This window comes from Heterodontus francisci, chromosome 8 (assembly GCF_036365525.1).
Source record: "Heterodontus francisci isolate sHetFra1 chromosome 8, sHetFra1.hap1, whole genome shotgun sequence".
In the NCBI taxonomy this organism is placed as follows: Eukaryota; Metazoa; Chordata; class Chondrichthyes; order Heterodontiformes; family Heterodontidae; genus Heterodontus; species Heterodontus francisci.
The window spans coordinates 34745872-34760897 of record NC_090378.1 but is presented as its reverse complement, the minus strand read 5'-3'; the positions used below and the strand labels follow the sequence as shown (position 1 = coordinate 34760897).

The 15026-nt window shown below is 42.3% G+C and overlaps 1 protein-coding gene across 1 annotated transcript in view; it reads right to left on the bottom strand.

Moving 5' to 3' along the window:
- pif1 (PIF1 5'-to-3' DNA helicase homolog (S. cerevisiae)) overlaps window positions 1-12353 on the bottom strand; it is a 33972-nt gene extending 21619 nt beyond the window's left edge. The window contains exons 1-7 of the mRNA XM_068036370.1: window positions 12071-12353; window positions 8081-8654; window positions 6854-6983; window positions 5882-6007; window positions 4071-4224; window positions 1244-1358; window positions 293-399 (exon numbers count right to left, since the gene is read on the bottom strand). Coding sequence (XP_067892471.1) covers window positions 293-399; window positions 1244-1358; window positions 4071-4224; window positions 5882-6007; window positions 6854-6983; window positions 8081-8647 — 1199 coding nt within the window. The 5' untranslated portion in view covers window positions 8648-8654; window positions 12071-12353. The remainder of the gene's footprint in view (window positions 1-292; window positions 400-1243; window positions 1359-4070; window positions 4225-5881; window positions 6008-6853; window positions 6984-8080; window positions 8655-12070) is intronic.
- Window positions 12354-15026: the final 2673 nt, after the last annotated feature.

Sequence of the window (15026 nt, the reverse complement as noted above, 5' to 3'; positions counted from 1 at the left end):
GATCAATTGCACTTACTATATATCCCTCAATCTCTTCCTTCTCTCAATCTGTCCAGAAACACATCCAATTGCCTCTTAAATTCATTTATATGGCCTGCTTCAGTGGCTATATTTGTTGTGCTTTGGACAGATTTTCCTTTTGTCAAATATAGCAAGCTTCATCCATTTTAAATGAAAAATTCAATCTCACACACACACTGCAATAACCAGAGTCACAAAATGCATCACTGAAAATGGAGGCTTTTTTTTTTTTGCAAGATACTTGGTGCTGTAAATACTATATAATACTTGCCTCCCAAGCCGAATAGCCTGCAACATTGCAATGAATTTTTTATCCGTTTGTCTTCGCACATCTGTTAGTTCCATGTTCACGTGGATACACTTCTGCCAACTCTTAGCCTTAAATAAAGTGCAAAGTGCATTCACTTTACTGAGCAATTGAACAGAGGCTCTTCAAATCCAATAAATGGGACAGAGTATCTCCTGTAAACTCTTTCCCACTTATGAAATAAATAATGTACAACAGGGTGCACAATTAGGTATTCTCCATGTTTGTTTTCCTCCTTGTTGCACTTCTCCTTTCCATTATGGTGTATCCTCTGCAGTCCATCAATTCTCTTCATTTTCCACTATCTGTTCTCTTAATATAACGGAGCACAATGGAATAGTTTATAATTTGCAGCTCTAAATAACCGAGTATGTGAACGGCAATACGATCTGATTCAATATCATTCAAGATCGTAATAAAAAGAGTTCCCAAATCTAGTCAGATCAGACAACACCCATCTATACTCTAAACCTTGTTCAAGGTGGCCGTTTTTACTTCTCCCTTCCAAAGACCCAGTGCATGGCTACTGAAATTTTTTGAACACAGCCAACTCGCAACAAAAATCCTCAAAACATCAGTGCTTAAAAGGAGTAGCTGACATCACATTGACAGTTGATTCTGAATTGCTGACCATTTTAACACTTTGCCATACTCAAAAATAACATCTGCAATTTTTAAAGACTGATTTTTACAATGAAAATACAGATGGCTTTGCATTACATGTTGACAACTTATAATTATTGTCTGTGGGCACGGGTTGTGCAAGTTAACTCAATCACAGTTCTTGCATCTTCATTCATTTTGAATCAGGAGCAGGTACACGCAAAGCACTACTTGGGAAACAAGGTGGTGGAACTTTTTTTTTTGTAAAACCTGAATTTTCAAAAAAAACGTTTAGATTAGTCAACTCATTACCTGGAAACAAAATTTGTATTTTTCCTTGTTTTGAGTCACAGGAGGAAGCTGTAGAAAATCTCCACAAACTATCAGCTGGATTCCACCAAATGGCTCATTGCATTTCCGAACAATCCTGCAATAGTAAAATGGACCACTGAATCAGCTCAAGATGCTCAGCGATCAGTGACTACAAAGAAATAGGAGAGACATCCATAAACATTTCATGAATAGGTTGTTCATTTTTTACATCAATTTAAGGAAGTTATATTATACTAAGACTTGGGATTTTCTGAGCCTCATTCAGTCATGTTGTAATTAAGTAGCTATAAAAAAACGGGTCAAAGTGGTTGCCAATGTTTCTTAAGTCAAGATCACGATACATATGCCATGTTCTGCATTGTTATCCACAAGTAAACTGCAGGGTCCAGCAAGTTTCATCTGGAACGGGGTGCCTTAAGCAGATTAAAACACAAGCCAATAATCAGCTATATGACAAAGAGTACCCACTGAAAACCTCAGTACTGTTACTCTATAAAACCCATTATCATTACATCCATTTATGTTTACTACATTAACAAATTCCATTTATATAGCGCCTTTAACATAGAAAAATGACCCATGACCCTGCACAGAAATAAATTGACACCAAGCCAAAGAAAGAAATAATAGGACAGGGTCAGAAATAGCTTGATGAGAAAGAAAAAGTTAAGGAGGGTATTAACAGGAGAGGAGGAATGTGGAGAAGCAGAGTGAGGGAATTTCAGAGCATGCAGCCTAGGTGATTGAAGGCACAACCACCAATGGTAAAGCGAAGGGAGGAAGGGGTTCACAAGAGGCCAGAGTCAGAGGAATGGAAAGTTCTGAGGGGACTGGTAGGGTTGGCAATAATGGAGATAGGGTGGGGAAAAGGTCATGAATGGATGAAAATTTTAAATTGTAAGTGTTGAATGACTGAGAGCCAATGTATATCCCAAGGACAAATGTAATGGTGAGGTGGTCTTGGTGCAGGACACGATATGGGCAGCAGACGTTTGGATAAACTGATGTTTAGAGTATGCAGGATGTGAGATCAACCAGAAGAGCAATTGAATAGTCAAGACTGGAGGTGACAAAAGGCATGGATTGGACTTTCAACAACAGATGGGTTGAGGTAAGGATGGAAGCAGCGGATATTGAAGAGGTGGAAATAGGTGGCCTTTGTGATGTAGAGTATATGGGATAAAAAGCTCAGCTCAAGGTTGAATAGAATGCTCAGGTTATGAACAATCTGAATCAACCTGTTACAGCCAGGGAGGAGGATTGAATCAGTGCTGAGGGTATGGAGATTGTGGCAGGGACAGAAGATGATGGCGGCTTCAATCTTCCCAATTGGGACTCATCCAAGATAAGCAGTCTGACAGTACAGAGGCAATGAAGGGATTGAGAGAGGTGATGGTGAGGAAGATTTGGGTATTGTTAGTGGACATGAGGAGGCTAACCCCCATGTCTTTAGATGATGTTACCAAATGAGTCCATTTCATGATACTCGCCAGCTAAATATCACCACAATCATGTAACATGAACAGAAAGCAAGCTGAGAAACAGCAAGGATTTTCAGTTTGTCAACAGTGTTATACTTTCAGAAACCACTGCAGCATTAGCAGGTTCAGGAGGACAGGGATCATCAGAAAAGCGTCATTTATGGAATAGTACTTGGAAGCCAAGCAAATTGTACATTTAATAAGTTCCATGCAGTGACGAATACCAGAAAAACAGCATATCGTACAATGTGGAACATTAGTAGCCAAGGTCCAATGGGCTTACAAAATAGATCTCTTGTGCTATTGTGTGAAAGCACTTTGCACAGACTGGATGTTTCCTTAGAAGAAAGGTGGCCACATTTGACAGCCAGTTACTCTGGGGATGTCTCACACACCTTCTAATGGTCAACTGTGGACAACATACCCTCTCAGCCACTGACAGGGTGCAGCAGTGATAACATTACAATACACGGTCCTATTAAAAGGTCAGGGATGTTTAAAGAGATGGAAAGAGAAGAAACTGTACTATAGTGGTTTTGCAGCTCATAGGAGCAGGAGTAGGCCACTCAGCCCTTCAAGCCTACCCCACCATTCAATATGATCATGGCTGATCATCCAGTTCAATGCCTTTTTCCCACATTATCCCCATATCCCCTTATGTCATTTGTATTTAGAAATCTGTCAATCTCTGCTTTAAACATACTCAATGACTGAGCTTCCGCAGCCCTCTGGGGTAGAGAATTCCAAAGATTCACAACTCTGAGTAAAGAAATTTCTCCTCATCTCTGTCCAAAGTGGTTTCCCCCTTAATTTGAAATTGTGTCCCCTGGTTCTAGTCTCCCCAACCAGGGGAAACATCTTACCTGCATCTACCATGTCTATCCCTTTAAGAATGTTGCAGTTTTCAATGAGATCACCTCTCATTCTTTGAAACTCTAGAGAATACAGGCCCAGTTTCCCCAATCACTTTTCATAGGATATCCCGCCATCCTGGGAACAAGTCTGGTGAACCTTCGTTGCAGTCCCTTTATGGCAATATTATCCTTCCCAAGGTAGGGGGACCAAAACTGCACACAGTACTCCAGGTACAGTCTAACCAAGGTCCTATACTATTGAAGCAAGACTTCACTACTCCTGTACTCATATCCTCTTGCGATAAAGGCGAACATACCATTAGCCTTTCTAATTGCTTGCTGCACCTGCATGTTAGCTTTCAGTGACTTATTGACAAGGACACCCAGGTCCCTTTGTACATCTACACTTTCTAATCCCGTTACCATTTAAGAATAATTCTGCACATCTGTTCCTCCTACCAAATGACTTACCGGGCCACAGCTTCAAGTTTGTCAAAGAATTCTCCTTCTACCATGGAGATTTCATCTATGATGAGGTGTTTGCAGCTTTGCCAGTGTCTTAGAATCCCAGATCTCTGAGCCAGCTCTACACACTGTTGCAAGGGAGCTTTTCCTGAACCGATTCCTAATGAAAAAAATAAATCCAATATTTGTAACACATTTTAGGGACAGAAATATTCACTTCAGTCCTTTCACTACCTCAATCTCAACTCTTAAGACTGTCTCCCTCGTTCATGACAATGTTTTAATCATTTCCAGCATCCAATTATACCTTTTTAGACAATATAGGTCAAGATGGAGTATAAAAACAGAAAATGCTGAAAATACTCAGCAGATCAGGCAGCATCTATACAAAAAGATACATTTAATGTTCCAGGTCGATGACTGGCATTGAAATTTGACAACGAGGAAATTCCCTTTGACTGCACCTGTTAGATCGAGGTAAAAGCAAAATACTCTGGATGCTGGAAATCTGAAATAAAAACAAGAAATGCTGGAAATACTCAGCAGGTCTGGCAGCATCTGTGGAAAGAGAAGCAGAGTTAACATTTCAGGTCAGTGACCCTTCTTCAGAACTAGCAACTATTGGAAATGTAAAAGGTTATAAGCAAGTAAAGCGGGGGTGGAGCAAGAGATAACAAAAGGAGAAGGTGTAAAAGAAGAGAGAAGGTGTAAAGGTGTTAGATTGAGGTGTTAGCTCAAAGAATTCTCCCCTTTTTGACCTCGGGCATACGTCTGCTCCTTTGACAGACTGATAGAACTTCATCATTAGCTATAATTTGGAGGCATTTCTGCTAGTGTTATTTTAATTAAAAAGATTAATAATTTTCTCAACTTGTTCCTTAAAGGGCCCATCCTCCTAAAAAGGAACAGCTTGAAACATTACCTAAAAATGAATATATTTAAAAACTGGACTAACAGAGCCAGATAATCTGTGCAGTGAACTACTTAAAAGGTGTCACTGATAAATTGGTCTAATAACACTGTAATTTATATAACTTTGTGAGGGGCAAGACACATGTATGAACAAATAGAGGCAGGCTGAGCAGTGTGAATTTGTACCATTTGCTGGCACATTTATTTGATCCAGTTTTTCTTGATTAGCCGCTATCTAAAACAGTAAAAAAAAAAATCAATAGGGTGTACACCTTCCTTTCCTCTGTAACCCTTTGTTCTTCTCAAATGGGCTTGATATGCTGTGTCTAACCATCTATGGAATGCACTGGGCTGGTTAACAATGTGGACAGTAATAGCTGATATCCAAGAATTTTCATTATATTATGTGTACCATGGAAAAATATCACACTTCACTTTTCAATTTTATTTGGAGTTGCTAATCACTCCGAGGAGACTAAACAGGCTTTCTTTTAAGGGAAAACTGGATAAGCATTTGAGCCATAGGAAAATAGAAGGCAATGGGAATATGTTTTGGAATGTTTTAGCACAAGCATGATGGGGTGACTAGCCTCCTTCAGTGCTCGAAACCTCTACAGTTCAAGAGAATTCTTTATGTAGCACATGGTCAGTTGAAAACACAAATTAAATGTTTGAGTCCAAAACCAATTTATCATCCGGTTTATGGGATTAGTGAACATTAACTTGTTGAGAGGCCATGAGGCATGGATAAGTTTCCAACTCCACTATGAGCTTTTTTTGTGAAGTGCAGTTTGATTTGGACCCTCTTGGCAGTCCTGTGGCTGCAGTTCACCGAATAACCTCCTTCTCATTCCCAGTCTTGTACCAGTTTACTATGGAGAACGATACCGTGGCACACAACTGACCTGCAAATGAATGGAGGGTTGTTCCTCCAATGTGACAGGCAGCCACTCCAGTACTAGCTGTGGTATAGGTACTCTTTGGTGGCAATGCTCCGACTATCCTTTTCAGCAAGAAAGATTTCCCAGTCCCTTGAATTAAAGTTTAAAAAAATAAAGTGACTGGTTAGCAAAGTACAAATTTGTACACATATGGTGGGAAGAATCAGTGTCAATAATAGGACATCTTACAGCTTTTACCTCATAGCCAACATCACAGCTTTGAAACAAGGTGCAGCTCTATCACCTCTGTGATAACAACGTGCATTAGATCAAATCTCAGAAAATGACCCTGTATGACATTTCTGATACTAGCCTTCCCCTTCTCTGAGCAGCACTTATCAATTTAGCACCAGGTAATGCTTCCTCATGGAAAATTTTGCATTGTGATCATATAATTACAAAACACCGATTTACATACAGGTACATTTGGCTTACATTTCTCAGAGCTAGCAGGGAGAGGTTAACTTTGGCCTGGATTCCAGATCACGGGAGGTGGAATAACAACATGCTAATCCACCAAGCTTCCCATTCCACACAGGCATCATTTGACAAAACTAATAAAGAGTAAAGCTACTCTGGCCTGGTGTAAAAATGCAGGGGTAAGTAGTGAGAATAAAAGAGGGAATAGAAGGGTTCCGAATTTCCTCAGGAATCGTACCTCTGGCTGATCTCGTCAGAAGATGGCAAGACTAGGCTATGCTGGATTTCTGTCATTTCCAGGATAATCTGGCCTGCTTTATAAGAAGTGAAACCTCCATCTGTCGCTTACGTGGACTCATCACAGATTCAAACAATCATTCTGATTTGCTGTTCTATAATACTTTGAACCACCTTACGCTAAATAATTTATAATTTGAGCCACAGACCATTATATTTTTCTAGAGGAAATGTCTCCACAATCTTCCTCTTTAAGCTTAACAATAGTTATAGAATTACCAGCACTTCCAGTGAAGAAGATATTCTTTCCTTTCAGGATCATGCCCAGGACATGTGACTGTTCCTTCGTGAGCTTCCTTCCTACTGGCATTGACAAGGTGGGTTTTTTGGCAGGTTTCAGCGCTGTAACCTGCATCAGGACAATACACAAACACCAAAAAGCTTTACTTTTTTTTTCTAAACCCCCCCACCACTCCCCTCACTTTACTGCTTGACCATCTACTGTAAAAACTTAGGGTGGTGTTTTACCAGAAAAAACAGGAGGGTCTGGGTTAGGTGGGAGGTTAAAGTTTGAAACATCAGAATCCCAGCCCAAACCCACCCACTTCCAGCTTTAACGGAGGCAGGAAGTTGGGCAGGTGACCAACCCACTCCAAGGAGATGCTTTGGTACTTTAAATAAGATAATGAGACTGCCAGCCTCCCTGTTGTTCAGTTTCTCAACTTTAACAGTGGTCAGCCAGTTTCCCCAAGAGGAATGTCTGTAAAAATGTGCCATAAGGGCAAAGGTTTTTTAACCTGCAATATTCACAATAAGTATCACACATACATGGGTTTTAGTGTCAAATAATGGGCAGATATCATGGTGAATTCATGCGCAGTAGAAACTGGGACCAGTGCAAACTCAATTCATGCTAGACTCTCACAGCTAATAAAGAGATGAGCACCCTATTCTGAGCTGAAGTCAAACCCAGGACCTAAAGGTAAATGGATGGAATAGGAATGTTCACCAGTTGCACACTAGATCAAAAACAAAATTTTGTAGCCTCTAGTATGGAATTTTCTTATTTTTGTTGCTGTTTAAGGGCTGGTAAGACGTCTTTCCATTTTGACCCAATTATTTAATAAATACCACAGTAAAATTTTTTAAAGCTGTTGCCCCCATCTCCATGCAGCCCCTTAGCTGAGAAGGTAGGAAGACAAACCACTTGCAGACCTTTGTCAATGGTTCCCTATTCACGATCCCCAGGAGGAGGTGACTACCCTACAATTTTCTCCATTTGTCAGTGAAAGAAGCATCTCTTTCCTGCTTGATGCTTTTCTTGACAGTCCTTCTGGCATGGGGAAACATATAGGCATAAGTGGTCCAAAACACTGGTATACCAAAGGTACCATACCACATCATCCTCCAAATCAACCACCTTTCTGTCTTCCTATTGGCATTCTGGTATGTCACCTAGTACTGAAACCAACATTAAATAAACCAGCTTGGGAAAAGATTACATACCAGGCAGTTTTCTGATGAGATAGTGCGTAGTCGTTTGATCTGCCTGCTTGGGCCAGTGTGACCAATTTGATTCTTCAACCCTTTGGTTGAAATTGGCGTCTGCACAGCTCCCTGCGATTGAAGCTCGTTAGCTCTTTTCACGTCCTGTACCTGCACAGGACTGATTGTATCAAATGTCCGAGGGAGTGTGGAGAGCAGCCGTGTGCGGTCACTGACCGGTTGCCTGATCTTCTTATCTGCTGCGTATTTGATGGAAAGTGTTTTAAAGAGTACTTTCAGTTTATCTGGTGGACAGTTCGAAACCAGGATCTGAATATTATCAGGAATCAGTTTGATGGAACTTTTCCCGTCCCGAATAAACCGCGTAAAAAGTTGGATTTCCCGTAAGACAAAGTTTTGCGACAGCTTCCCATCATGTACTTGGAGAAGAATGTCACGGAATTCATTACGCCCAAGGGTGATGGTGGCATTGCGAATACCTTTGCGCTTGGTGGCCTGGCCAGCCTGGTTGAGGTATTCAATTGTAACACTGCATTGGACCTCAGCACCTGTAGAGGCAGAGAACATTCTACTCCTGCAAGTGAAAACAAATGTTGTCATTGCAATTTGAAATAAAACTACTAGTTATGACTTAAAGGCCGGAATTTTACAGCCTCCCAACGATCAGGCTGGTGACAGGGTGAGGCATAAAATTGAGAGGGTGGTGGGGGGGGGGGGGGAGAAAAAAGAGATGCGGGGGTGCTGGCGGCCATTCCTGAATCCCTCCCGCCCCCTCCCCGCAATTTTACGAGGGGTGACAGCAGCAAGAAATTGTCCGCCCACCCCAAGCCAATCAAGTCCCTTAAGTGGCCAAGTAATTACCACTTGGGGTCCTCCTCCCACTGCCACGGGTATTTTACCCTCAGCGGCCAGACGGCAAAGGCCCCAAGAACCCCACCTGGTAGAACCTGGCAGCCTGCTTGCAGGATGAGGGGGGTGGGGGCCCCTCCTGATCAGGCACTCTGTGCCCCACGGAGTCCAAATCACCCCTGACGCACAACACTCCATCCCCACCAACCGATCCCCCTTGCCTCGCCGGGGCCTGGCTGACTTTTTGGGGCCTCGCCGGGGACACATAGCAGAGTTCCGGGGGCTGTCCTTCCTTTTACTTCCAATGGTTGGGTGTAGTCCCAGCAGTCCGCTCCCAGTGGCGCCGTTGGGAATAAGAGCTGCTGGCCTGCTGATCGACTGGCAGCTCCATTAGGTGGGACTTCCTGCCTCAAGAAGGTGGAAGCCCTGCCCAAGATCAGTTAAGGGCCTGGGGAGTGAAAAATCGTGGCATGGCTCCCCAGGCCCAGCAGAGGTGGGCTCACCATCGACTTTTCAGGGCCTCCTGCCCAACGTAAAATTCTGGCCGTACTATTATATCAGGTGTTGACAGGTTGAATACTTCTGACCAAGTTTCATGTAATGGAGTAAATAGCAAAGTTACACCAATCAGGGAAAAATGTTGCATTCAGCCCAGAGCTTCATCAGCACTCAACAACAGGTAGATCTATATTCTTTTTCTTATGATTACCAGGCTGGTTTCTGGACACCTGGCATGCTACAAGAAAACAATAAGCACAAACATAATTGAGCATAGAGATAGATGGAAGGCACTGATTTTGATATGTATGGAGCGCTCCACTAATCCTTGTGATCGCTCTTCAAAACCAATACTGAAGGTTAAAAGAGAATATTTGACTATGCCTCTCAGTCCCTAAACTTCCACTCTATCCACACTCATTGTAGTCAATACAGTAGCAGTGAAATGCAATGAAGTTTCATTGACACTCAAGAGTTTCACAGAATAAAAATAGCTGTAAAGGAACTTCAAAAATAGTACAAATTCAGAATTCCATTAAGACAAACAGACAAGTTTACATTTTGAGTGCAAACCCTTCATTTGAAGGCCCTTGTTCTGAAGATTAGCACCCAAAATTCAAACTTGTCTGTTCTCAACACTATTGCTGACTGGCCGCTTGTGCATTTGCACCATTTTCTGCTTCTGTAAGAAATAATTTACGTAGTTTGTTTCCCTCAAAGACCAGGGGCTGAATTTTCACTTTGGGGGCAGGAAACATGAGTTTCTGGGTCCCGAAACTGCCCCCGGGGGCAACAGTCACTTTTTGGGATTTTGACTTGGGCTTCCCCATTATTGGCATGGAAGCAGGTTCCCGGCAATTCAATAAGGCCACCTTCTCAAGGGTAATTAGAGATGGGCAATAAATGCTGGCCTAGCTAGCGACACCCACATCCCATGAACGAATATTAAACAAAGAGCACTTCAACATGGGGATGGACAGCTCTGCTGGCCTCCGAACCCACCTCCCCTAAAATGTCTGGCATCTCTGTTCCCGACCTCAGCAAGGCCTGAAAATTCTGCCCCAGGTGTTTGCTCTAAAATGGAATTCACTGCTCATTTAAGCAATTTCAAAATTCATGATGTGCACATGTTCCCATAAATAATTATATGTATCTGCATCACATCTATGTTATTTGCACATGCAGAGACCCAGAACTGACTTTTTCTTCATTAAAATATAATAGAGCTGAATAACAGTGTAACTCTTGAATAAAAACAGAAAATGTTAGAAATAGCAGGACAGGCAATCAAGTTAGTGTTTCAAGTCATAGAGAGATACAACACCGAAACAGGCCGTTTGGCCCAACAAGTCCGTGCTGACCATCAACCACCCATTTATACTAATCCTACATTAATCCCATTTCCCTCTCACATCCCCACCTTCCCTCAATTATCATACCACCTACCTACACTAGGAGCAATTTACAATGGCCAATTTACCTATCAACCCGCAAGTCTTTGGCATGTGGGAGGAAACCAGAGCACCTGGAGGAAACCCATGTGGTCACAGGGAGAAATTGCAAACTCCGCACAGGCAGTACCCAGAACCGAACCCAGGTCGCTGGAGCTGTGCGGCTGCAGTGCTAACCACTGCGCCAAGTCATTGACTTTTCTTCAGAACTGGAAAAGGTTAGAGACGTAACAGGTTTTAAACAAGTACAGAGGCAGGAGGTGGGTGGGTAGGAAAGAAGAAAACGGAAGGGCTGTGATAGTTTGGAAGGAAGAATGACAAAAGGGATAATGGTGCAAGCAAAAGACAATGGTGTTGGGACAAGCAAAAGAAACAGTATAACTCTGGTGTATCCAATTGCAATGGACAAACAGATAGCAGTCTCAGACCAGTAAATTACAAAGGGTATATGGCACAGAAACAGGCCATTTGGCCCAACCAGCCAGCATTTATGCTCCACTCGAGTTTCCTCCCATCTTTCCTCATCTAAAACTATCATAACCCTCTATTCCCTTCTCTCTCATATGCTTGTATAGCTTCCCCTTAAATGCATCTGTACTATTCACTTCAACCACTCCCATGTTCCACATTCTCACCACTCTTTGGGTAAAGAATTTTCTTCTGAATTCCCTATTGGATTTATTGGTGACTAGCTTATATTGATGGCCTCTATTTATGCTCTTTCCTACAAGAGGAAACATTCTCTCCAAACGCACTTTATCAAAACCTTTCATTATTTTGAAAACTTCTGTTAGGTCAGCCCTTCACCTTTTTTCAAGAGAAAAAAAGGAGACCACCCCCCACCCCCACCTGCCTGCCTGTCAATCCCTTCCAGATATGTATACCCATGTCTTGTATTGTCCTTGTAAATCTTCTCTGCAGCCTCTCCAGTTCTTCTATATCCTTTCAATAATCTGGCGACCAGAACTGCACACAGTACTCTAAGTGTGGTCCAACCAAGGTTCAATACAGGTTTAGCATAACCTCTCTACTTTTCAATTCTATCCCTCTAGAAATGCAGCATAACTGCAAATCTTACCATCAGAAAGTTACTTGGTGTTTCTAGATTAGCTTCACTTCTATTTCTAGTTTACCCACACACAGAATTATCTGTAACATTCTTGCATTACACCAAATCCTTTGCATTACTTACTTGATTATCTGGGTCAATCACAGAATATGGCTCGGCCCCGCAACCGATTTCAGTTACTGGGTATCACTATTCAACTGTAGATGTAATCAGTTTCACGTTTCTGTGTTGTTCTGATTCTGTGATTCAATCAACGGGTTAATGAGAATCTTTGTCTGTAGATTTGCTTCCCTACTTCAGTCCACAGGCTGCGTCCTTGTCCCCTTTTTCCCTCCACACAGACTCGTGTAAGTTTACTGTTTATTAGTCAGGCAGCAGCTGATGTTTCTCCAAGTTTATTCACTCTGCCCCACTCCGCATCCACTGCAACATTCAAATTTGCCGGCGCGAATTTCACCAATCAGGGGAGGGGGTTTTAAAGTTTTAGCCAATCACATTCCCATGCGTCGCGACGGCACAGGTCAGAGGTCGTACTCTCCATTGTGACGTCATTGAGGGGCGTTCGGCAGCAACATTGTGGGGCAAAGAGTGAAATACACGCGCCCCAGACAGGAAGGGAAATCTATACTGGGGTTGTTATTATTAGTGGAAAAGGGAGGTTAAGGCTTGTGGTTTGCATCTATTTTCAGGTGTATCACCTGTTCTGGTTTCAGGTTTCCAGTGTCTGCAGTTTTTTTAAGGAAGGGGAGAGATGCAGAGCCCTCTCTCCCCAAAGCTTTATAGGAGATGCTAATGCTCCTGTGAGGTGCATTTGCACGTTTTAATTCGTGAAAGGCGCTACATAATGTGTGCATTATGTGTGCAGGATGAACTAATACAACTATTTTTTTACAGAGCCAGGACTGAGGTTAAGGAGCGGTCGCATGAAGATGTAAATACTTCATTTAAAAAGGTAAACCACTGAAGTTTGCAATTGTTCAGCTTTTTAATTTTACCTTTGTAAACAGATGACATTGTTCCACCTGTTGATAATAAAAAGTTGCATTTATATTGCGCCTTTCATGACGTCAGGATGTCAAAGTGTTTTACAGCCAATTAAGTTCTTCTGAAGTGTAGTGATTGTTGTAATGTAGGAAATGTAGCAAGCATCCATAAACAGCCAGCTGTTGATTGAGGGATAAATATTGGCCAGGACACCAGGAATAACTCCCATGACTTTCTTCAAAATAGTACCATGGGATTGTTTACGCCAACTTGACAGGGCAGATGGAGCTTCAGTTTAACTTATCATCTGAAAGATGACGCTCCAAACAGTGTAGCACTCTCCCAGTACTACACTGGGGTGTCAGCCTTGATTTTTCTGCTCGAGTCTCTGCAGTTGAATCTGAACCCACAACCTTTCTGACTCAGGTGAGAGTGTAATCAAATGATCCTCGGCTGACATTAACATGAAAATTATGATGAGCTTAGGACAACAACATTGTTATGGTTTGCACTTCAGACATATATGGCGTACATGAAATGTTCCCTGGTGTTCAATACGATGGCTGTGAAGCAGAGTTTGCAGATCTAAGAATTCAGTCCACCACAAAACTACACCTTGTATTTGCATTGTGCCATTAACATAGTAAAATGTCCCAAGCTGCTTCATAGAAGCTTGATCAAGCAAAATTTGACATCAAGCCACATGAGATATTAGAACAGATGACCAAAAGCTTGGTCAAAGAGTTAAGTTTTAAGGACTATCTTAGAGGTGGTAGAGAGGTTTAGGGAGGGAATTCTAGAGCTTAGGGCCTAGGCAGCTGAAGGCATGACTGCCAATGGTGGAGCGATTAAAATCGAGGATGCGCATGAAGCCAGAATTTGAGGAGCACAAAGGTCTCAGACCATTGTAGGGCTGGAGGAGTTTACAGAGATGGGGAGGGGCAAGGCCATGGAGGGATTCAAAAACAAGGATAAGGACTTTTAGATCGAGGCATTATGTAACCAGGAGCCAATGTAAGTCATATGCACAAAACTCTGCTAACACTTGCCTGCATGGGAACAGCCGTAACATCACTGAAGAAGCTTGGCATGATCTATCCACTACCTAAAACATAAACTCCCTCCACTTCTGGTACACTGTGACTGCAGTGCCTCGCCAAGGCCTCTTCGACAGCACCTCCTAAAACTGTAACCTCCACCACATAGAAGGATAAGGGGAGTAGGTGCATGGTAACAGCATCACCTCCAGGTTTCCCATCAAGTCGCATGACTTCCCAACTTGGACATATATTGGAATTCCTTTATCATTGCTGGTTCAAAATGCTTGAACTCCCCAGCTGACAATACTGTGGAAGCATAGTTGCGACATGGACTACAATGGTTCAAGAAGAAGACTCACCACTACCTTTTCAAGGACAACTAGGGAATGTGCAATAAATGCTTGTCTGGCCAGTTGCACCCACATCCCCAAAATGAATATTAAAATAACTCTTGACAACACAATTTAAACAAACTATACTTTTTAGTTAATTTAGTGCTCATCAGTAGATCATAAAACCTAACCTAAGAAAAAAATGTCCTTTTTTCCCCTTCCCTTCGACCGTACTCGATTTTAATTGCTCCACCGTTGTCATAGAGTTATACAGCACAGAAACAGGCCCTTCGGCCCATCGTGTCTGTGCCGGCCATCAAGCACCTAACTATTCTAATCCCATTTTCCAGCACTTGGCCCACAGCCTTGTATGCTATGGTGTTTCAAGTGCTCATCTAAATACTTCTTAAATGTTGTGAGGGTTCCTGCCTCTACCACCTCTTCAGGCAGTGTGTTCCAGATTTCAACCACCCTCTGGGTGAAATTTTTTTTTCCTCAAATCCCCTCTAAACCTCCTACCCCTTACCTTAAATCTATGCCCCCTATTTATTGACCCCTCCGCTAATAGAAAAAGTCTCTTCCTATCTAACCTATCAATGCCCCTCATAATTTTGTATACCTCAGTCATGTCTCCCCTCAGCCTTCTCTGCTCGAAGGAAAACAACCCTAACCTTTTCAGTCTCTCTTCATAGCTGAAATGCTCCAGCCCAGGCAACATCCTGG